The 25114-nt window shown below is 36.5% G+C and overlaps 2 protein-coding genes and 1 pseudogene across 2 annotated transcripts; all 3 read left to right on the forward strand.

Annotated features, from left to right (window-relative positions):
- The first annotated feature begins 7019 nt into the window (after nt 1-7019).
- Nucleotides 7020-7863, forward strand: LOC103327202 (uncharacterized; annotated as a pseudogene).
- An 8596-nt stretch (nt 7864-16459) lies between these two features.
- LOC148915768 (uncharacterized) lies at nt 16460-17071 on the forward strand. The gene is made up of 2 exons (XM_089055476.1): nt 16460-16757; nt 16844-17071. Exons 1-2 carry the CDS (start codon nt 16470-16472, stop codon nt 16904-16906), a joined length of 351 nt encoding a protein of 116 aa, XP_088911602.1. The 5' UTR covers nt 16460-16469; the 3' UTR covers nt 16907-17071.
- A 3411-nt stretch (nt 17072-20482) lies between these two features.
- Nucleotides 20483-21389, forward strand: LOC103336132 (uncharacterized). The gene is made up of 2 exons (XM_008239166.2): nt 20483-20879; nt 21106-21389. Exons 1-2 carry the CDS (start codon nt 20562-20564, stop codon nt 21172-21174), a joined length of 387 nt encoding a protein of 128 aa, XP_008237388.2. The 5' UTR covers nt 20483-20561; the 3' UTR covers nt 21175-21389.
- The last annotated feature ends 3725 nt before the right edge of the window (nt 21390-25114 follow it).

Raw genomic sequence — 25114 nt, forward strand, 5'->3', positions numbered from 1 at the left:
ACCTCAACGCTAAGAACTACAACTGTGAAGTACAATCTTTAAGAGTTGATGCACTTATTACAAACAAAAACTAAAACATATGAAGTAAATCAAGAGCTGGAACCATGCAAATCAAACAAAACCAACAAAATCAACAAAGGCAGCCACGTCATCCCTAACCGAATCAAAAGCCTGAACCCTAGATTTGCAAAAAAAAAAACCAAAAAAAAAAAAACCTGAAAGGAGAGGGAAGGTGACGGGATAGGCGGGTAAGAAAGGAAGGGAAAGGGTAGGAAGAGGATTAGAGGACAAGGGAGGGGAAAAGTAGGGGATGGGAGGGGGATTTCTACGTCAAAGCAGAGAGTAGGGGAGGAGGAGGAGCATTGACCTCCTCCCACCTCAAGGTCTGTGTGGCTAGGGAGGCTTTTTTTCTAAGGAGGGGGCTAGGGTTTTTTTTTATGACACAAAGGACTTTAATTTGATGTGGTCTATGGAATCTCATATTTTAACTTTACCATTTGGGGCAATTTTATTTTTAATGACATTAGCAATTTTGAGGTCGAAAATTAACTAAAGGGGTTTTATGAAAATAATTTGATATCTCATAAGGTGTTTGTGTAATTTGTGAAACCTCAAAAGAGTTTTGTAAAAAGACCAAAAATTTAGGGGTATTAGTGTAAATAATTCGAAATAAATTGTAACACCCCGACTCTAAATTTAATTCCTTATTTAAGTTATTTAAGTGAAATTACGAATTTACCCTTGGAGTAAGGGTAATTGGGTCATTTTCTTATCATGAAGGATTTTGGACCAACGAGTAGTATGGTTACGTAGGTCGTACTGAGACGAGTCCGTAGACACGCGATAGGTTTGAATTGGAGTTGTAACGAAGAAGTTACGAACAAAACAACACCAGTGGCAAAACTGTAAATATTTCAAATTTGGGAGTAGAAAAATCAGAACCTCTCTTCTCTCTCCTCACACGCACGTCCCTTTCTTTCTCTCTCCCCGAAACCGTCACTCTCCTTCTCTCTCTTTGATTCTCTCAGCTCCGATCACGGCAAGGGCCGGAACGGTCTCGATCGACTTCTCTTGAAGCCCAGAACCCGAACCACCGCTTTTCCCGGCCGAAAACCTCAAATTATGGCCATAGTTTCGACTAGTTTGAACCGGTTGTCCTTCGTCATTGAGCCGCTGCCTCCGCCGTCCAATCCCGGTGAAACAGGTAAGGGTTCTTCCTCTTTTTACATGCTCTAGCTGTCTATGGGGTAGGATTGGATTGATTTGCCGTCTAGGAAGCCGATTTTGAAACCTTGGTTTTGGCCTGATTTCAAATTAAAATTCCACTCGGTTGCCGTCCAAATTGGACCTTCCCTTAGTGGAATAAAATGATCCTTGCCTCGAGTAGTACCTAGGGTAGGAAGGGTGAGCGGTGGTGTGGAGTATTTTCCGTCGCTGGAAATTAATCTACACACCCACGCGCTGCCGGCCCTTGTGTGGTGGTATGTGGGCAAGGTGGTGAGGTCACATTTCTATCATGTTATAATCCTTGTGTTGTCACGAACGCGAAGGTGTGCGCAGATTTCAATTCGGACGTCGTTTGACTATCGAACGGATTGCACATATTGTACATTATCCGGGTTCGATAGGTTCTGACCGTTGGATCGTTTCCAAATTAAAATATGTTGATCAAGGCACTCCTAGAATCGTGTAGGAGTTCGCGGATCGTGAATTGGAGCCCCGGATGTTTCGATTCAATAATTCGAAGTTGTGGTTTGCGATAACCATCCAATTGTGAGCGATCCGACCGTCCCTTTCAGATCACACCTGCAAGACGTAATTCCTAAACCTTAGGATATCTCGTTCTACATACACATACCGGGAACTTGGGGATTTACGTATTTAATTTGTGATTTCCGTTTTGAAGTGATTTTATATTAATTACGGGTTCGTATCTCTAAATAGGTGCTCTGACCGCCCATACATAGCAGGCGGGACCCTCTCAGGGTCAGGTAGCTTGGGACTATTTGTGAGTGGACTTTGTTTTCAAATTATACGCATGGTTTTATTGATGAAAGATTTATGCATAATGTTTAAAATGGTGTATTGGATATCTTATATATTCGGGTGTTGAATTTGATGTTCTTATAAAGTTTTGGCCATATATTTTGGGTTTTGACATATTGAGTATCTTGAGTATGTATATTTGAATTTTTGAGAAATTCTCTCTATATGGTCTATGTGTGGGGTATGTGGGATGTTGAGGTGAGATTGTGGAAGGGTTTGAGTATGATGGGTTGTTGAGAGAAGATGTATAATTACACTATGTAAGTATCATCCCCTAGTTACTAGGCTTCCCACACGTGGTGTTGGAATTTCTAGCGTCTGGGAAGAACACATGATTATTAGTCTCACACGTGGCGTTGAAATTTCCGGCATGTGAGACACTTCCCTTACGTGGCGTTGGAATTTCCGGCGTATGGGAAGCTTACGTATATTGCTTGGAATCATCACACATGGTGTTGGAGTTTCCGGTGTGTGATGATATAGTCTGCGCGCGTAGGACTTAGTTTTGGAGCTACACATAGTATTGGATTTTCCGGTGTGTGAACTATGGAGTTTCGTCCCCCGGTTGGATTGTTTCCCCGGTACCTAAGTAGTGTGATAAATATTATGTATATTTATATATATATATATATATAGCTATGTGAGTATAAATCAGTTAAGACATGTATAGTGATTTGGTGGGAACAGTATTAGGTTGGTGAATGAAGCTTACGTTGGGAGTGTTGGTTTTTAAAGAGTTTTGGAGAATGACGTTTTTTATGATTTAATGAAAGCTATGAATCTGCATGTCTTGAGTATTATTTTTACACGGTGGGGTTATTATGTTGTTTTAAATACAAACTTTATTTTTGTCCACTCACATGTTTTCTGTTTTGCGCCCCCTAGATAGTAGTCGCTCCATGAAGGTTGCAAGCTGTGTTCAAGGGCCGAACCGTACATCCGTAGATTAGGATTTGAGTAATTTCTTTCTACTCAACTGGTTGTTGTAAATTAAATCTGTTAGATGCTCTGTTATTACCCATGTTAGGTTTTACTTGTGAGGTCGGAGGCCATTTTAGTGTGTACTGTTGAATGTTGAAAGCAAGTTGCTGGTTGGGATTATTATGTATATTATGCAGGTTGAATTTTTGTTGGGATTGTTCAATTTACAGGGGAGACTCGCCAAAATTTTGGTAGGACGTCTCAGTTTTAGTATGTGGGCCGACATCGGTGTGATGTCGTAACAAGACGGGATCCGTCCTGGTTTCCGAGAAATCTGAGGCGGGTCTTGTCATAAATAATGGATTGAGCAATTTCAATGGCATTTGGTGCTTAAAAAATAGCTTACCTAACTAATGGAGTCTAGCCGTGTGTAAAATGGTCTTGACTTGCAGACTTGAGGTCTCAAGTTTGAACCCCCATGACACCTTATTTGTGTGTGTGTGTGAGAAACTCCTTTTCCCTCTAGTTTAGACTATTGTTTGTGCTAAAAAAAATTTATTTTACCGATGTGGTGTTTAATCAAAATTTTAAAATTTACTGCTAATCGTCCTTAACTTTCTTGAGGACTACTTCTGCAAAAGATTCGAGCTTCATTTATGTTAACGAATTGTAGAACACAAAATCGTAGCAAAATAGTGTGGTGGTAAGTGAACATCGTTCCGCAGAGACTAAGACTAATTAACTGAGTACTGATTATGATTAATCCTAAACTTTATCTGGATGTTCGAATTGTGAGACTTTGATTTGAATTACGTAAGAAACTAACAAGAATGAACTAACATAAACAATAATAAAATTCGGCAAACACTGATGGTATGAGCACTAGCTAGGGTTCCGATTTCACCATAGCCAATTCTACTCTATTCCTATAGCCAGTTAATCCTAATTATTATCCACGTTAAAAATAAATTTCCCTTAATTATTCAATATGACATGCATGTCTATACCAAAAGTATTCCTACAACCGTCCCAAGCCTTGATTAACCTTCCAGTTCACTCAAGTAACCTGTGATATCAATTACTAGAAGTGTGAAATCCCGTTTTTTAATATATATACATTGTTGGCTATTTAGTTATATGTTTAAATTGATTATATATTTATATGGGTTATAGTTAATTATATATAATTGTTTGACCACATAGTTGTTACCTTTATGATAATACTATTATAAAAATACCTATTGTTTGATATAAGTTGATGCCACGTACCAACATATTTACCACTACTTTAGTTTCTTCACAAGTGTATACCTAGATGACTAAGCTTTCTACCTAGATGACTAAGCTTTTGTATAAAGTGTGAGCTGTTGGCATTTAGAGAAAGTTGGATAACTTAGGAAGTGAAGTATATGACCAAACCTACTTTCCGCCAATCAAAAACCATCAATTGCCGCCTCTTGTTAGTATAAATAGAAACCTTTCCCTTATAGAAACCATTCCTTTAACTTGTTTAAATAACTTGCATAGTAGTGCATGCAACGTGAGAGAGAGAGAGAGAGAGAGAGAGAGAGAGAGAGAGAGAGAGAGAGAGAGAGGTGATAATATTCTTGGAGGAGTTAGAGGTTGGAGCTTGTGTTTTCTTAACTTGGAGTTAGCTTTGGAAACGAGGTAGGGGTTTCTTGGGGGGCCTTTTTCAGAGATTGATTTAATTAAATTTCGTGAGCGTTATATTATACATGGTACTGTTTGATTTACGTACTCTTAACTGTTTAAACAATGTGGGCATGATTATATGTACATTGGTGATATTTAAATGATTACATTGTTTTTATAAGATATGTGAACTATATAATGTCATGGAAATTATTTGGAGTTCTTGGGTTGAGAAAATAATGGTGGAAAAAGAGGGTAATGGGAATGGTCTTTTGTGTAGTTGAGTCTAACTCTTGGCAGGTACTGTGTCTCAGGGATCCCACAGTGCACATGGTTTTTATTGGGTGATTCGGGACTGGCGAAAGGGAGTTAGACAAGATGACTAACAAAAGGGGGAATTATGGATGATTAAAATGAGTGTTAGTTCATATAAATGGACATTCGGGACCAAGTGGTATAAGCATGGTATGGGACGTGCAGGTCTGCTTGTCCAGTTATATGAATTAACGGGATTAGATGAAGAGCATTCATGCATTGTTACTAATAATGTGAAATTTGGCTGCTTGATTATTTGTCACTTAATTTAATTATATCAATTTATAGTAAAAAGGTTTATGTCCCTACTGAGCTGTGGTTTCGCTCACCCCCTAATAGATTTTGCAGGTACCGAACCTGAAATCTAGAGCTTGTGATGATTTTTGGCATGTCTATAGAATGTAACATAGCTTGTGGTTGTATAATGAGCTACTCTTTAAGTGAACTCTCGAGTAGTTCTAACTTGTAAAATAATGTAAAATTTTATGGTTTCAAACGTTATCGTTTCCGCGTTTCTGCTGAATATTTTATGTGAAATATCTATTTTATTTATTTAAATGTCTTCTTCACATTTTAGTTATAGTTTTTATTCAATTCTATAATTAAGGTGTGAATCACGTCGTAACCCAAGGTTTTGTAAATCCGAGGGTTGGGGTGTGACAAGTTGGTATCAGAGCTTTGTTTTACGATTTCATTAAATTGTTTTGTTACTCACTGACCTGTTAAAATATTGTTTAGGATGCAACCTGATCAGAGTAATGATACATGGGGAGGGTTCTAAATGGGACCCGAAGGCCTTATCCCAATAGACGAAGAAGTATACCATAGTCGCCTACGTAACCAAGCCCATGTGGACGTCGTTAATGAAGTTGTAGAGACAGGGTATAGAAGGATGTTTTATACACCAGAAATGCAAAGACTTGTTGTTAGACATCGATTGCAGGCCAATAACATAAGGAGTCAATATCAGTTGAATATTGAAGCACACTCTTACAACCAGGTATTAGAAGATGCTGCAATTATTGCTGCTGATATGTGGCCACCACCAGGAATAGACTTACCTTATGTTCCAGAACCACAGGACTTAAACTTACCCCCTGTGCCAGACCCAGGAGATGAAGCCTATTTGGAACTTCTGGACCTTGATGCTTTATCTGCTGAATCTGTTGCGTCATCTGCTTCAGTAGTTATCATTGAACAACAAAATCCTAGTCCAACTATCATCAATATAAGTTCTGATGATGAAAATGAATATCCCAAGCCCATTATCCCTCCTGTTGAAGTTATAGATATTAGTTCTGATGATGAATAGATTCTCTCAGAAGTTTGACTAATAAGATAGTGTAAGTCTAACAAGCTGATTTTGGTATGTATAGTTTTTGGTAAGCAGCCTTATGAAGGTTTTTAAATAGAAAGTTCCTTGTAATATAGGTTTATGACTATTTTGTTAAAATAGGTTTGTAATAACTTATAAATGTTTTATAAGCATGTTTGATTTTCTGTAATGTTTTTTTTTCATATAATTTATCAATGTTATATATATAGCTATGTTTTTCTTTCTGATTTCTATTGACATGATTAATTGCATAAAAAGTTGCTATGAATTAATTAATTGTCAATTTCATTTTTCATAATATGTATTACTTCAGACAATTATTTTTGTGTCATGTCAGTATTTTTGATCTTGATATATTGAGTGATTTAACCTAAACTTAGTTATGTGCAACTCATCAGCTTACACACTAGCAATTCTTTTTACTGTATCATATAGGTTTGCATTTAACTTACAAAGACAAGTGGCAGTTTTTAGTTTTGTTAGATTCTATTAAAATCTTGTGTACATTTCAGTATAGTTTGGAGTTTTCTTAAGTATAGCATTCAGTCATTTTATTTAGTTTACTTGACTCTTTGATTCACTAGATTATAAAAATCCATACTAAATTTCATTAGCATCAACACTTTTTATTGGTATCTGTCATTGTGTATCTTACGTTGTGCATATGACAAATATGCTTATTTTAATATTATATATATATATATATTAATCTTGTGGAATTATTTGGTATCAAGGTTCAATTATTAAGATGGCTGGAGTAGAAGGACAAAATGAGAATGATGTGAGTGATAGTATGAGAATAATGTTTGCCATTCAAGATATGGCATCTGCTATTCGTGAGACAAATCAACAGAACCACGAACCCCATCAGGAAACTCAAGATGATCAAATAATGAGGATTCAAGGAGAATTTCGTAAGACACGACCACCTGTGTTCAAGGGTGATCCAAACCCTATGGCAGCAGAAGAATGGTTAAGACAAATAAAGAGAAAGATGAATGAACAAAGAGTTCCTGGAAACTTGAAAGTGACCATTGCTTCTACCTATTTGGAAGGACAAGCTTATCATTGGTGGGAATCTGTCTTGGCTATGCCTGATGTTGAGGTTGCAACTTGGGTTGCCTTTGAGACAATGTTTCTGGAGAAATATTTTCCTGAAACTATGAAAACCATGAAGGTACGTGAGTTCACTAATCTGTATCAAGGTGATATGACTGTGGGACAATATCAAGCTAAGTTTGAAGAACTCATGCGTTTTGCTCCTTACATAATTCCTTGATGAGTCTGCAAAAGCAAAGAAATTTGAAGAAGGATTGAGACTAGAGGTCAAGGAGAAAGTGGAACTTTTTAAATTGAAAAAGTATACTGAAGTTGTTGATCGTGCCTTAATGACCGAACAAAGGATACCTAGTTCTAAAAGAGCTTTTGAAACTAAGAATCCTAACGGGGGACAAAGTAACAAACGCCAAAGATTTTTTCCCTCTCGTTCTCGATATCAAAATCCAAGATCATTTGAGGCAACTCAAAACTCAGGATTTTGTTATCATTGTCGACAGATAGGACATTACCGGAGGGATTGTCCCCAGCTATAATCATATCAGATACCTGTTGCTCCACAACCACAACCACAGTTTCGTGCACCACAACAACAATTTCAAGCTCCACAAACACAGTCGTGCTCCTTACCAAGCCCCATATCAAGATTCACTGAATCAGTTTAGAGGTCCAGTTAATCAACAGACACAACGTCCAAGGGGACAACCTACACAACAAAGGCCTAGGGCACCAGGAACAGCAAGGAGGTCAGAACAACTCACTCAAGGACGAGTATATGTTGTTGGACAAGTGATAGAGCCGAATGAACCTACTGTGGTGGAAGGTACATTTCTAGTTTTTAACTCGTGGGCTAGAATATTGTTTGACCCCGGTGCTACAAATTCATTCATATCCGTATCATTTGCATCTATTCTTGGAATAGAATATGAATTTATGAAATCTTCGTTGATGATTGGATCTCCATTGGGTAAATGTGTTGAAGTTAATAAGTTGTGTAAATCCTGCCCAATAGAGATATCATATCATAAACTTGTTGTTGACCTGATGATATTGGAATTCATGGTGTATGATGTAATATTGGGAATGGACTTACTTACCCAATTTAAAGCTATTCTCGATTGCGGTAGAAAGATGGTGACTATGACTGTCAGTGAAGGGGAAACATTCAGTTTTTATGGAAATAGGAATAGTTGCAAGCCTGAATCAATCTTGGATAATAGAAATTGCAATTATTTGAGATTGATTGCTCACATGGCCAATAAGGATCTGGGTGATCCGAAACTTGAGCTTATTCCTATAGTGAAGAATTTCAGTGATATTTTCCCAGAAGATTTATCTGAATTACCCCCAGAACGTGAAGTGGAGTTTTCTATAGATATCTATCCTGGCACATCACCTATCTCTATACCTCCACATCGAATGGCACCAGCAGAGTTGAAAGAACTCAAAATACAACTTCAAGAACTTGAAAGAAAAGGTTTCATTCGTCCTAGTACTTCACCATGGGGTTTTCCTGCACTTTTTGTAAAGAAAAGTGACCAAAGTCTGAGAATGTGTATTGACTATCGTCAACTGAATAGAATCACCATAAAGAATAAGTACCCTTTACCTAGGATTGATGACCTGTTTGATCAACTGCAAGGTTCCCGATACTTCTCAAAGATTGATCTTCGCTCTGGTTATCACCAATTACGAGTAAAAGCAGAGGATGTATCAAAAACTGCATTTCAAACGCGATATGGACATTATGAATTCCTAGTAATGCCTTTTGGGTTGACAAATGCTCCAGCAGTTTTCATGGATTTAATGAATCGAGTTTTTCGACCTTATCTGGATCAATTTGTGATTGTGTTCATTGATGATATTCTCATTTATTCATCATCTCAAGAAGAGCATGAACAACACTTGTCAATTGTTCTACAGACATTGAGAGAACACAAGTTATTTGCCAAGCTAAGTAAGTGTGAATTTTGGTTGACAGAAGTGAAATTTTTAGGACATGTTATTTCAAAAGAAGGCATTGCCGTGGATCCTACAAAAGTAGAAGCAGTGTTAAATTGGAGACAGCCGAAAAATGTTCACGAGATTCGAAGTTTTCTTGGTTTAGCTGGCTATTATAGGAAATTTATCAAGGATTTTTCTCAGATAGCTAATCCAATGACCAAATTGACACAAAAAGGAGTTAAGTTTATTTGGGATGATAAATGTGAGGAAGCATTTCAAGAGTTAAAAACTCGATTAACATCAGCTCCTGTGTTAATTATACCAGAAAGAGGTGTAAGTTATATAGTGTATACTGATGCATCATTGCATGGTTTAGGATGTGTTTTGATGCAATCTGACAGAGTTGTTGCTTATGCTTCTCGTCAATTGAAATCACATGAGAAAAATTACCCTACACACGATCTAGAACTAGCAGCTATTGTTCATGCATTGAAAGTGTGGAGACATTATCTATATGGAGAACATTTTGAACTTTACTCAGATCATAAGAGTTTGAAGTACTTATTCACTCAGAAGGAGTTGAATTTAAGACAAAGGCGTTGGATGGAATATCTAGAAGACTATGACTTTGATTTACATTATCATCCAGGAAAAGCTAATGTGGTCGCAGATGCTTTAAGTCGAAATCCCCAAAAAGTCATAGCCAGTTTATATGATCAAAGGTGGAAGATGGTAGAATCTCTCTATGATTTTGACTTGTATGTAGGTATGCACCAGGATCACGCATATCTATGTAATTTAGTAACTCACCCCACTTTGATTGGAAAAATAATTGAGGCACAAGAATCTGATTCTATGTCTCAAGACATTCGAACTAAGATTACAATTGGAGAGACACCAGATGGATGGAATGTCCACGCAGACGGTGGATTAAGATATTTGGATAGATTGTATGTACCAGAAATTTCTGATATGAGAAAAGAAGTTTTGAAAGAAGGACATCATTCATTCTATACAATTTATCCTGGAGGAACAAAGATGTATCTTGACTTGAAACGTAACTTTTGGTGGAATGGTATGAAAAGAGATATAGAAAAATTTGTAGCAAAGTGTCTCACATGTCAGCAGGTGAAAGCTGAACATCAGAAACCGTCAGGTTCATTACAACCATTACCAGTAGCAGAGTGGAAATGGGATCATATAACCATGGATTTTGTTACAGGTTTACCTAGGTCTCCAAAGGCACGAGATGCAATATGGGTTATAGTGGATCGTTTGACCAAATCGGCACATTTTTTACCAATCAAAACAACAGAGTCCACTGAAAACCTTGGAAAGCTTTACGTTCGAGAGATAGTAAGATTACATGGGATTCCTGTTTCGATTGTTTCAGATAGAGATTCCAAGTTTACTTCCAAATTTTGGGGAAGTTTACAGAAAGCATTAGTACGCAACTAAATTTTAGTACTGCTTTTCATCCCCAAACCGATGGACAGTCAGAGAGAACCATTCAAATTTTAGAGGACATGTTGAGAGCCTGTATTCTAGATTTTGGGGGAAGTTGGGAAGATCATTTGATGTTGGCAGAATTCACCTACAACAACAGTTATCAATCTAGTATTCAAATGGCACCTTATGAAGCTTTATATGGAAGACCTTGTCGGTCACCTGTATGTTGGACTGAAGTAGGAGAAACTGTGTTACTAGGACCTGATTTGGTACAGGAGACAACTGAAAAAGTTAAACTTATCAAGGAACATCTCTTCACTGCTCAAAGCCGACAAAAGAACTATGCTGACCGAAGAAGGAAACCATTGAGTTTTAATGTGGGGGATTATGTATTTCTTAAAGTCTCACCGCGAAGAGGAGTAAAAAGGTTTGGAAAGACTGGAAAATTAGCACCAAGGTTTATTGGACCCTTTGAAATCTTAGAAAGGATTGGTGAAGTAGCTTATAAGCTAGCATTACCACCTCAACTTTCGAATATACATAATGTTTTCCATGTTTCTATGCTTCGGAAGTATGAGCCTGATCCAACCCATGTTCTAGATTGGGGAGAGCTCAATTTAGATGAAGAACTGTCATTTGAAGAAAGACCAATACAAATTTTGGATCACAAGGAACAAATTTTACGTACAAAAACAATACCATTGGTCAAAATTCTTTGGTTACATGGAAATACGGAAGAAGCTACGTGGGAATTAGAAACTGAAATACGTAAGAAGTACCCAAATTGTTCTCTGATTCCAGTAAGTTTTAAATTTCGAGGACGAAATTTCTTTTAAGGAGGGTAGATTGTGAAATCCCATTTTTTATATATATATATATATATATATTGTTGGCTATTTAGTTATATGTTTAAATTGATTATATATTTATATGGGTTATAGTTAATTATATATAATTGTTTGACCACATAGTTGTTACCTTTATGATAATACTATTATAAAAATACCTATTGTTTGATATAAGTTGATGCCACGTACCAACATATTTACCACTACTTTAGTTTCTTCACAAGTGTATACCTAGATGACTAAGCTTTCTACCTAGATGACTAAGCTTTTGTATAAAGCATGAGCTGTTGGCATTTAGAGAAAGTTGGATAACTTAGGAAGTGAAGTATATGACCAAACCTACTTTCCGCCAATCAAAAACCATCAATTGCCGCCTCTTGTTAGTATAAATAGAAACCTTTCCCTTATAGAAACCATTCCTTTAACTTGTTTAAATAACTTGCATAGTAGTGCATGCAACGTGAAAGAGAGAGAGAGAGAGAGAGAGAGAGAGAGAGAGAGAGAGAGAGAGAGAGAGAGAGGTGATAATATTCTTGGAGGAGTTAGAGGTTGGAGCTTGTGTTTTCTTAACTTGGAGTTAGCTTTGGAAACGAGGTAGGGGTTTCTTGGGGGGCCTTTTTCAGAGATTGATTTAATTAAATTTCGTGAGCGTTATATTATACATGGTACTGTTTGATTTACGTACTCTTAACTGTTTGAACAATGTGGGCATGATTATATGTACATTGGTGATATTTAAATGATTACATTGTTTTTATGAGATATGTGAACTATATAATGTCATGGAAATTATTTGGAGTTCTTGGGTTGAGAAAATAATGGTGGAAAAAGAGGGTAATGGGAATGGTCTTTTGTGTAGTTGAGTCTAACTCTTGGCAGGTACCAAGTCTCAGGGATCCCACAGTGCACATGGTTTTTATTGGGTGATTCGGGACTGGCGAAAGGGAGTTAGACAAGATGACTAACAAAATGGGGAATTATGGATGATTAAAATGGGTGTTAGTTCATATAAATGGGCATTCGGGACCAAGTGGTATAAGCATGGTATGGGACGTGCAGGTCTGCTTGTCCAGTTATATGAATTAATGGGATTAGATGAAGAGCATTCATGCATTGTTACTAATAATGTGAAATTTGGCTGCTTGATTATTTGTCACTTAATTTAATTATATCAATTTATAGTAAAAAGGTTTATGTCCCTACTGAGCTGTGGTTTCGCTCACCCCCTAATAGATTTTGCAGGTACCGAACCTGAAATCTAGAGCTTGTGATGATTTTTGGCATGTCTATAGAATGTAACATAGCTTGTGGTTGTATAATGAGCTACTCTTTAAGTGAACTCTCGAGTAGTTCTAACTTGTAAAATAATGTAAAATTTTTATGGTTTCAAACGTTATCATTTCCGCGTTTCTGCTGAATATTTTATGTGAAATATCTATTTTATTTATTTAAATGTCTTCTTCACATTTTAGTTATAGTTTTTATTAAATTCTATAATTAAGGTGTGAATCACGTCGTAACCCAAGGTTTTGTAAATCTGAGGGTTGGGGTGTGACAAGAAGCGAAATCCTAAGTTGGATATTCCAATTGTCAACTCAAGCATCAAGTCAATTAAGTGGTGATCAAGCACTCAAAGGATTAAGAACGGTAAAAGATACTTAACATGAAAAATAATATCAAATTAACATAAACACAGAAATAAGGTATTCATGGCTAGGCTACATCGTAGCCGTAGCAAAAAGGAAATTAGAACATGATAAACTTATTGAGAATCGAAGAGTGGTTGATAGTAGACATGAAGATGAACTCAAAAACTCCCAAAAAGCTCCAAGGTGGCCAGTGGCAGCAGGACTTCTCTTTGCAAGAATTGGGTATTTTCGGGTAGTGAAAAGTATGGATCCCCTCTATGAGGCCAGCCCTATGCTATTTATAATACACAAATCCTTAACCTAGTTACAATCAAATACTACCAAAAATAGGTTTCCCAATATCTTTCCCAATATCTCTTTGATTGCTTCTCCAAATTCCACAAGGATTTGACCAAACTTCCTCCTTTAAGCTTTGATTGGTTGATTGCCTTCTAAGAAACATCTTCTTTGTCTCCAATTAATCATTGTCATACATCTTAATGGTTTTTGAGTCTAATTTGACAACTTTTCGTCCAATTCCTCTAATTAGGGACCAACTACACAATTCTCACAAAATACATTAAACCCAACAATTTAATCCAAGAAAATCAATAAATAAATAAGCAAAGAGGCATAAAATACATGTAAAATATGGACTTATCAATTTATCATGTCTAAAGAGAAATTAATTGTGACGTTTACCACGTTGCTTTCGTTGGCTTCTATTTTCTTTGGTGTGTTCGTATTTTTAAAGTTGCACAAAACTTTCATTTTTGTGTATTTAGATGATGACAGAATAGGCAGCGCACATGATAGAGCTGTGCACAATTTGCTAGTTTTTTTTGTCGTTGTTGGATTTCACAATAATTCTAAAAGTTGCAAATGTTGAATGAGAGAAATAGGGATATGAGGCAGCTATGTCCCTTTCATTTCTAAACAAATCTTTGAGCCAAAAAGCATATATGTGTAGGGGTCTTTTTCTTATGGCAGCTACAGATGGGCCGGGCTGCCTTAAGGAGCAAATTGAAGAAAAATATCCCCTGTGTCTGAGTTTAAAGATTAGGCCCCAAAATGTTTCGAAAGGGTAATAAAGCCTTAGGAAACACCTTAGTTACCTTCACCAACGAAAATGATGGCTGCTTATAGGTAGATTCTTAGTGCTTACAGATGAATTCTTAGCTTGGCATGAGGAGATCGTGGCATGGAAGCAAAGTTGGCATAAGTTTAGCACTAAAGAGAAAATTATGTGTTCTTGGGAAGAAGAAGGGGTGTCCAGGTAAAGGGGGAAAGGTTTTGCAAGTAGATTTGGCTAAGAGAGAAGGGAGAGAGTGAAGAGGGTGGCTAGAGTACTTCTTCCGACAGCTTGACAGTGACTTTGTCAAATGTTAGAGCAATTTGCCAGAAGAGGGAAAATGGGGAAGAAGTGTGAACAGTGCACGAAATTGCTGGGTTTTTGCAAGTAAGAAAGGGAGCTTGCTCTCTGGATGTGGATGGATTGTTGGGTAGAAAAGGCCCTATTTTATAGCTGCTGGCAACCATCCCTTCCCAAGAAACCCTAATGGTTTCTATCCAATTTGGCCAAGCTTTTCCTTCCTTTCTCATCTCCTTCCTTGACTTTTCCTATCTTGGTGAAATTTCTTCTATTTATTTTCACAAAATCAGGAATTTTGGGAGCTCAAGGCCCCCCCTTTCCCTCAGTTGTTCAGTGGGAGACTCCATCTTTAGCTATTTTTCTTATTCTTTCCTTCCTCATTCCTTGGCCAGATCTGCTGAAGGAAAGCAAATAGGTGCACATGCTTGGTCTGAAGGGTACTTCTCTTCTTGGCAGCTTACATGCTAATATCCCTTGGGTCCTTACATATTTCTTTTGCTTTGAAACTTGTTTCTTCCTTCCCATTAACCAACGTGGTCTTCCATGGCTTCTTTATGGCTTTATCCTTAAGCCAATAGATGGGGCTTTTTTGTTGTTTAATACTTTTATTTGTATGAGCCTTCTAGGATAGGAAGTCAACCCTCTAAACAAATGGGCCACCCCTATTGGGCTATTGGGGTTAGTTTTAGTCGGCCATTTTGACTGGGCTTTTGGTTGGGTTATTTTGGTTGGATTATTTTGGTTGGACTATTTTTCCCTTTTTGTGCTCACCCATATGTTTAGGCCTAAGAAATGGGCTTGGGTTCTAAGGCTTCCAAGCAACCTAGAACCTCAATTTCTTGGCCCATCTATAGGCCTCATGACAATCTATTACCATCCATACCACAACCCATTCAAGCAAGCCCCGGACATTTGAATGGTTTGGGCCCACTTTAGGCTTGTAGTGTGGTTGGGCGTGACATAGCGATTTCTCGCTTGGCATGGCATGTTGCTTGGCATGCTTTTTTAATTATGATGCTTGATGGATTTGTAGAGCTACATATTTTTTATGATCTTAATCTCGATTCCTAGCATGACAAATTTATTTATTTGACATGGCATGAGGAGCGTGACTTGTGCGTGACGGATTTTATATGCTCCAAATTGGGCCTTTCCTGAATAATGTATAATTTTGGGTCATGAATTTATTTCAGCCCAACCGTGACTTTTTTGGGTCTCAACAATATGCAAAATAAAATTGTACATATGATCACATGGAAGGAAGCTACAAGCGTGATTAACTGGCTCTTGATCTAGTGGTATTTCTTTTTCTAATATTAAAGAAGTTCTAAGTTTGAATCTTTCAACGGAATTGAAATTTTTTTTAATTTGTTTTTTATAAGGAAAAACTATGAGTGTTTACAAAAGGGGTCCAATCACAAATTTTTCGAGTCGGGTATATACAAACACACCGTTCAGTAATTAGTTTTGGTGAATAAATTTAGTGAAGCTACCATTGTTGATTCATGGATCGAGGACCCATGCATGAGAAAGCTTAGTACTGGTAGTCAACAAATGCATGCTATACATGCAAGCAGCAATTTCTATACATACATGAATTCCATGCACGCACATACATACTGACCTTCTAGATGTATATGTTACGGACTGCGGAACATTTTGGTCATAGTAGTTATAGTAAGTACAAAACTGCAAGGTCAACTCGGTGAACCTGAGCGCCTATGATTGTGGTGTAAAATAGAAGAAAAAAAGGGGCAGATTATAATATGTTGTACATTTTTTTACAAGTGAAAGAACCACGAGTTTCATTATTTAATTGTAAAAATACCACACGCCAAGTAATTATTTAATGAGAGGGGTGGAAGAAGTAGGGAAACAAGAAAAATTAAAGGATCATTAAAATGGAGAAGGCATCATCAGGAAAGGAGGTCATCATCACTACTGAGAAGATGGTTGCTGTTTCTTATGATCGTTACCAATTCCTCGGAGCAGCAGTTAGGGCTCTTTTCAAGTGTTTGGGTGTTGGGGATTCTTCAACTTCAACAACACAACAAGTGCATATAGATTTTTCTGTTGAAGGGACACCAGCCACGTCAGCTACGGCAGCAGAGCAAGTTGTTCCACCGCCAGCGGCAGTAGTAGCCCCGGAAGCAGACCCTGCTGCTGCTTCTAACGCCCCTAAAAGACCGGTGAATATAATCCCCCTTCATCTCTCTCTCTCTCTCTCTCTCTCTCTCTCTCCCTCTAAACTGTATATTTGTGTTGTTATGTACAGAGAATTACTCTTCGTGCGGCAAGGCCAGAAATAAGCACAGGGAGTGGTGCTCAGACTAATTGATAGTCTCTATATCCTATACATGAAACTCACATGCAGGCTTGAGCTAATGGATATGCATGTACATCATACATGTGAAACAAAAGTTTGCTACGTCCATCTAATTAAGCTTCAGATTTTCTAACAGCTTGCATGTACTTTCGTATTTTAATTTGTGCTTTATGTGCTGATCTCCAATGTGTGTGGGAGGACATAGTTTTACACGACTTGTGAATTAGTCAAATATGTAACGTGATATATATATATATAATAATTAATTATAATAAAACGCATATAAGCTATGACAACATTGAATAAGGCTTCAGATTTAGAGTAATGTTATTTATGCGTACTACAAATCTTTTGATAAAAAAGCTATAGAAATTTATTAGATCAACAAGAAAAAAAAAATTACAAAGGGAGCCATCTAAATTCTCACATGATGAATGTTACCTTACTTTAGTTTATTCTAATTGAATTATCTAACGTGAATCGCATACCTCAATGTAGCTAATTCTAGTTAATTCTATGGATTATTTGTTTTATTAATCCCTGAACTTAGACCCGATTTGCATTTGAATCTCTCAATTTTCAAAATCGTTCCCATTGTCCTTCAATTTCAGTTTCGTTAGGATAAATGATTATGCCATCAATTTTGTTAACTTTTCTGTTAAATGTAGGGGTAAAATGGTATTTTTATTTTTTTAAATTTTAAATTGATTAAAATATGAATAAAATATTAAAAAAAAATTCAAGTTTTTAGGAATAAGAACTAATTTTTAATTTTTAGTTTGACTGAGGATAGGAATAAGATTTTTTAATTTTTAGTTTCTAATTTTTAATTTTATTTTTTGGTTGAAAGGAATATTCAGAAATTGGAAATTAAAATAATACTAAAATACCATTGTTACCCTTGCATTTAACAGAAAAATTTAACAAAATTGGTGGCATGACCATTTGTCTTAACAAAACTAAAGTTGAATGACCACGAGAACGATTTTGGAAATTGAGAGACTCAAATGCAAATCAGGTCAAAATTCAGGAACTTATGAAATGAATAACCCTAATTCTAACTAAAACAACATTGCATATTCTATTTGTTTTTCCAAAAAGCAGGTACAAAATCGAACCAAATTGACTGATCCAATTTGGGCATACGGTTTCAAAATTCATTAATATCCATGAAGTGTTGGTCCCTCACTTTCCCTTTATCGATGTGCCAAGTTTTGGTGTTGGTTTCGGCAAGGCCGACCCTGACTTTTGGGTGGCTCTAGGCGATAAACTAAATGAGGCCCCTTCCCTTAGTATACAAATGCAAAAAAAACAACAAATAAAATGATTTTATGTAGCGCGTGAATAATGATTTTACGATAAATAATTATAGAGCATAATCTCACTTGGTCTATTAAAAAGAGTTTAAGTCTCTTAACAGCAGAGTCATTGTTTGTGTATAATTTGGAAATTGAAAAAATAGTTTGATGGATAAGGACAAATATATATATATATATAATTATATATATGATTATCTTTTCAATTTCTCATGTTCCTCCTCTCTTGGTCACCATCAATCTCAAAGACAATTTGTGAGCTTTTTAGTGTGAGATTGATTATTAGGGTTACAATATGATATGATAAAAAAAGGATGAGAAAAATTGAAAATAATGGATGGATTGAAGAGAGATGGGAATAACGGAGAAAAATATGGTAGCGTGGATTATTAAGAGATGGGTGGATTAAATAGAGTTGTTCCATGGAGAAACTAACCTAGGAGAGGAATTGCCTTATGGGAAGAGGAATCACCTTCCTCAAGCACATGTTGTTTCTGTTTCTGCGTGGGAAATAAAAAAACCTTCTAGGAAGAGGAAACAAAGAAACCTAATTTAATCGCATGTTATTTCTGTTTTTTCAATTAATAAATTGGACAATAGTATAATATAAAAAATTTGGGGCCCCTTAATTGGAGGCCCATGGCCAAGGCCCCTCTCGCCCACCCCGAAGGCCAGCATTGGGTTTTGGTAGTCAACCAAACTGGACTGCACCGTACCCACCTGTAAAACTTCATTCTAATTAAAACAACATTCTATGATTTTAGGGAAACACGAAATCAAGTCTAAATCATATTCAACTTTTCTTGTCTGTCTTTGGGATCATTTGTTGTTTTCAATTAATATCAATGTTTTAAATCGTTTTCATGTAATATGTCGCATTTTATGTCCTATAAAGTGTAGCGTAAGAATTGACGCCTACGTAAGCCTTTTGGGAATAGAAATAATATAGTAAAAAATAATGGTGGTTAGATGAATTTGCTTGCGGTTTTACAGCAAATTTGGGGGTTAGGGTTCATTTTCTTTGGAGGGAGCACATAGTACATAGCTTCAGGCATGTTTCAAAGGGGCATATCATGATTTTGTAATAGTTGTCTAGGACTGAAATACTGTTGTTTCAGTCAATAAATTTCTTTCAAACAAAAAGCCCATTTCGCACAAGCTACAGCTGAAGCGTAAGCGTACGATATTTGTCAATTTCGCGCAAATAGCCTATGCTATTTGGGAACTTCACGAAACAAATACACTACGTAGAGAAAAGCTTATGCGATGTGATGTGTCGCGCTCAGTGCCGCTCCTGAACCAGCTGAAAAACTTTCCTGGCATGGGGATATCAAGTCAGTCTTCCAAGTCATTATCCCAAGCTAATAGGATACTGCCACTTGCCAATCTTTTTTAAAAAATTTTAAAAACATATTTTAATTAAAAAAATCAACCAAAAAGTAAAGTTTCTCTCTCATCTAATCTCTACATCTGAGCAATTGGCTTGGAATAATATAAATAAAGGGGAAAGAAAATCTTAGTACGTAGTAAGTGAAGAGAGGAACGTAACATGAGATTAGGTGACAAAAGACACGAGGCGCACATTCCTTGGACAGCATACATGCTCCAAGAGTTGGTAGCATGGCGGTGATGGCTCCATCAAAATTAATTACCTAATACACACATGTATTTCTTTTATGTCACCATGAATGATGAATCTTAGAATAACTTCGTCTTAATTGCCTCATTAGCTGCATAATTTTACTTTGTATAAAAAAGAGAAAAAAGCTAATACACGCCACTTTTAAAAATGACAACAATATTATCAACTACCATTTGATTTAGTAGCTTTTCTCTCGCTAATAATATCTTCTTATTTTTTTGTCAAACTATAGAAATATCGTTAATAAAAATAGAAAAACTCGATTACAAGACCCACACAATCAACCAATCACTTGAACCAAAGATATCATAAAATACAGTCATATATCGTACACGTGCCACCCAGGAGATTCATTTCGTTGAATTAGCAATCCAACAAATTTGCATGGCACGTAAAATTAGTTGCTCATCAGCATACCTCATTGATGTGTTCCAAAAGGCATGTTGTAGATTTTCAGTCACATACATTACGGATTAATTATTTTTCCCCAACTTTAATTTCTGAAGATTTATGCAAAGTTATGTAATAGAAGAGAAAAGAGAAGGGCAATTTTGTACATTTGTGAAAACTGAGAAGAAAACAGGTATTCAAAGCAATAACTGAAGGAGAGCAGAAGCATTTAAGAGGGTATTAAAGAAGTAGGTGAATCTCTCTGTCTGAAACACAAAAAGAAGCAGAAGAAGAAGAAGAAAAAGAGGACTTTGTTGAAATGGAGTGCTCACAAGTATCAACTGATGATGGGGAGGCGGAGGTGAAAGAGAAGAGAGGTGTTTCCTATAATTTCTACTTACACCCATGCCACTTCCTTGAAGAAGCAGTTAGGGCCTTTTTCAAGTGTTTGGGTATTGAGAATAGAGCACAGGAGGAAAAAGATGATGGGCAAAAAGACACTGAAACAAACCCTAATAAAATTGCTCCTTCAACCTCCCAAGTAGAGCTACAAGATGATGCTGCAGATCCATCAGTCACAGCAACAGACACAACAGAAGCTGATCCAGCTCCATCTTCAACTACTACACAAACCTCTGTTAGTCTCTCTCTCTCTCTCTCTCTCTCTTTACAGACATCAATTTCTTTTTATTTTATTTATTATTGAGCACTGAAAGGCGATTCGTACTTAAAACGTCTTCCAGGATTAAGAAAACAAGTACCAGAAAATAAACTTCAGCTGATAGCCTGATACTGTGTACATTAAATACGTTATATATATGTTCTCAGTTAATGCAAATATGTGTGTGTCTTTTTATGTACAGGAAGTTGCTGGAAGCTTAAGGGCTGTTAGACCACCAATAACCACGGGGGGAGGTGGGCAGATCAATTAATAGGCCTATGATGTGGGTCAACAAGCCTATTAATGACATATCCATAGGTTACCTCTCTTTTTTTCCCCACTTTTTCCTCTTTATTTTCTCCATTTGTTTTTGTATGCTTTTGAGTTTGTATGAGGTACTGGACTCTGTGGTTGTGTGTGTAATTTGAAAGACTATTTGACAGAACTCAACTTTGTCTCTAGAATGAAATGCATAATTTTCGCTTAGCAGTGGCATGCATATATTTTGAGAACCCGTTTGTTTGATAGGCAGCAAACTGTTCTCAGCAAAGTTTTACAAGTTTACTTGCAACATGTCAAATTGAAAAGTAAAGTTGTGTTTTTAACACGTTCTGCCAGGATCAACTTGCTCTTGCTTACCTGCCACCAGAAGCATTGCCTACTTATTTTTCTGACCAAAAAAAAAAAAAAACAGTACTTACTCCAAATCTGTCTAGCCAAAGGAAAGTCTCCAAAACTGTCTTAAATGCAAACGTGCGGCTATTAGTACTGCAAAATGAATTTGTTCAGGAACCTGACTTCAAACCAAGCCACTGTGCGTTGAGAAATGAATTTGTTCATTTCGTTCTTTTTCTACGCCTTCAATGGCGAAATGGATTCACAATTTATATCTAGTGCAATATAAAAACATGAACTAAACTATATTAAAGAATGAGAACAATGATGAAGTACGATGAACTGGTTATAGAGCATAAATCTAGTCTGAATCAAAATTTAATGACAAATCTTACTATTGGTTAGGTAAATAACATGAGCAAATTAAAATATCTGAAAGCATATAAAAACTCTATTACCATAGGAGCTTTCGATGACTAGTGTAAAAACACGCCGAGATCTTGTTACCAATGGACTGTGATGAGCGCACGCAACCAACTGGCAAAAATTGATAAACCAACACAACAAGCAAAATAAAGCAAACCACAAGAACTAAACAATTTAACAAGAAGAACCCCCTTGCCCATTTCTAAACCCTAGGCCTTAATCTCTCTCTCATCATTTCTCAAACCCTCTGGTGCCTCTCTGTATCGATCTCTCTCGTTATGTTTCCACAACTCTCCTAAAGTCACATTTTTATCTTTTGTGGTTAGAATCATAGTATGAAAATAAAACCCTAAAGAAATAGGTAAAACATATAATCCGATCAACTTAAAATAGGAAACCAGACGACTGACCAGTCTGGTGGTTAGACCGATCGGTCACTCACTTTGCTACACTATTTGAGCGGTTCGTTAGCTACTTCGACTGGTTGCTCCGCTACATACCAAATAGTAAGCCAATTCACGACATCAACTCGGACTGAACTGTTTCAGCATGAATCAACATAATCACAAATTGTATGGTACTTGAGTTGGAAATCATACTAGCATATGGAAGAGCAATCTTGTTGGTGTTAAAATCTCTGGGAATTGGCCTCTAGAAATCTCTAGAATCTGGGTTGAAATTTGTGTGAAATATTTTTAGGGATTAATTGTGATCAATTTGATATTTGTTGAGATGATTTGTATGGAGAGAGAGAGAGAGAGAGAGAGAGAGAGAGAGATTGTCATCGACTATCAGTCTTCTTTATATGTTGTCATAATACCTAACTTAAATAGCAGAATCTTTCCCATGGCGACTAGAATTACTTACAAACGTCCGACTAATTTCATGTTTGAAGTTCACGGGAATCTTTGTCAAATCTAACCAAATTGACAAGACTATAGCCTTGAAAATACTTGACACTTTTTTCTCTCTCTTATGAACCAATGGGGTCTAGCCAAGTGAAAAGGACCTTAATTTGCAGAATGTATGTGTGAGAAAATCCTCATTTCCAATATCATTTAAGGTCATTATGGTGTTGGAAAGTCGCTGTGAAATTGGGAATGTGGCTGTCCTATTTACCCGTCAAGAGAGAGAGAGGGGAATGATGAGGTTTGATTTTGGCCAGACTTTTAAACAAAAAGAGTAAAATTATATTTTACCTTTCTAATTTAGACAGGCCCAATGAATTTGGGCATTCTCTTTAGACAAATCCAAAATAAATTTGATTCTTAGGTATTAAAACCCAAACATAAATACTCTATGTCTCAAATCCTAATTAGTAGGGATTGTTATGCCTAATACCTAATAAATATGGATATATATAAAGAATCTGGAAAAATTGGGCTTCACTTATTTAATAGCTCAAAGTCTCATAAGATCTATTATTTAATAAATTCAATAATAGCCACATTTTGGCCCTCAAAAAAATTAAGCCCAAACACAATTAATGCCTCGAAATTGAAGGACTAAAATCGTTTGGATATAAACATGAAAGGCAATATTTTCTTTTATTTTGAGTCCTTGAACGATAACATTTATAAACATTAGCCTCTCCGCACGCACTTCCGCGCCTGATATAGGTTTTTTTATATAATTTTTTAAAATTTATTTTAGAATTAAAAAAGATAATGGGTAGTTGTGTTCCATAAAAATAGGATCTATTATTTGAATTTTCTTTTAATTTTAATTTGTTAAATACGAAAAATTATGAATTTACCATATTATCCTCATTTAATTAATAATTTTAATTCTTAATATTTACATTAATCAAGAGCATTTTCTAGTATTTTGAATGTTTCACAATTATCTGTCTTTTGCTGTATTATATAGATGAAAGATACTCTTCCTCAAACCTTTTGATGCCTTTGTAAACTTTCACCCTTAGTAATTCCCTCTCTCTCTTAGAATTAACCTTGCCCCAAAGTCCTATTTATATCCAGGGTTACAAGTGTATTTTAATTAGGAAACAAAAAAACAACTAAAACCTTATCAAAACAGGCTTAAAACGCAACAGGTCAGCAAAATCTGCGAAAACCGATGGGTTGGCAGGAAATTGCACACCAGTAGCCTGGCAATGGCGCTCTCTCGAGAATACCAACCGGTTAGTTGGCAATTGCGGACCGGTCTCCCTGCAATTGCATCATGATGATCTAGCAACCTACTTTTGTTGTTTTCTTATACTTGTTTACTTCCCCACATCAATGGTGAGCCAATCTTTAACAAGTTTTAGGGACGTCACAATGTATGCTTAGTTTTGTCGATTTGCTTTGTTAGTTTTGTTTATTATTTAATATTTATGTGGCTTTGGATGTTTAGAGGATTGGAATTGAGGTTATTTTGGTCAACTCTCCCTTGACGACGTTAAAGAATTAATTGACTCAAGTTAATTGTCACATGGCAGGAATTCTTGTTATTTGCAATTGGAAAATCGAAGTTTTTTAAGTTTTAATTATTTGAACAAAAAGTTCACAACCTAGCTTTTATTGGTCTTCGTTCATTAGTTAAATTATTGTTAAAGTTCCAATCTTTTTTTTTTTTTTTGGTGAAGAAACGGGGCTAACGCCCAGGCCCAACAGAGAAATTAAACAATGGTTCGAGGCCTACATACTCTAAGTAAATCTTCATTAAGAAAAGACCTAATACTATCAGGAGGATCATGGAAGGTTGACAGACCCAACTCAAGATATGAACCTAATTCAGCTAATCTATTTGCCACCATATACATGATGAATAGAACATACCCAATTTCTGTCTATGGCATCCCCACAACATAGCAGCAAGAGAATGAAAGTCTTCCACATCTTTATTAAGCAGGTGTACTGCAATCGCTGAGTCAGACTCAAGCACAACTACACTGCAACCCATATCCCAAGCAATTTTCAGTCCAAGATAGATGCCCCATAACTCAGCTTCCAAGACTTGTCCTACACCAAGATTAACAGCAAAGCCTCTAATCCACTACCTAGAACTAAGGCTCGTCAATGGGCCGGGCTAGTCCGCCCAAATTTAATGAGTCGGGCTTTAAAGAGGAGAGAGAAAATATCGGGCCGAGCCGGTTTTTTAGAAAATTCAAAGCCCAAGCCCGACCATAGGTTGGGCTTGAGAAAGCCATGGGCTGGGCTAAGCCCAAC

This window comes from Prunus mume, linkage group LG6 (genome assembly GCF_029339155.1).
Source record: "Prunus mume cultivar Tortuosa linkage group LG6, ASM2933915v1, whole genome shotgun sequence".
Classification (NCBI taxonomy): domain Eukaryota; kingdom Viridiplantae; phylum Streptophyta; class Magnoliopsida; order Rosales; family Rosaceae; genus Prunus; species Prunus mume.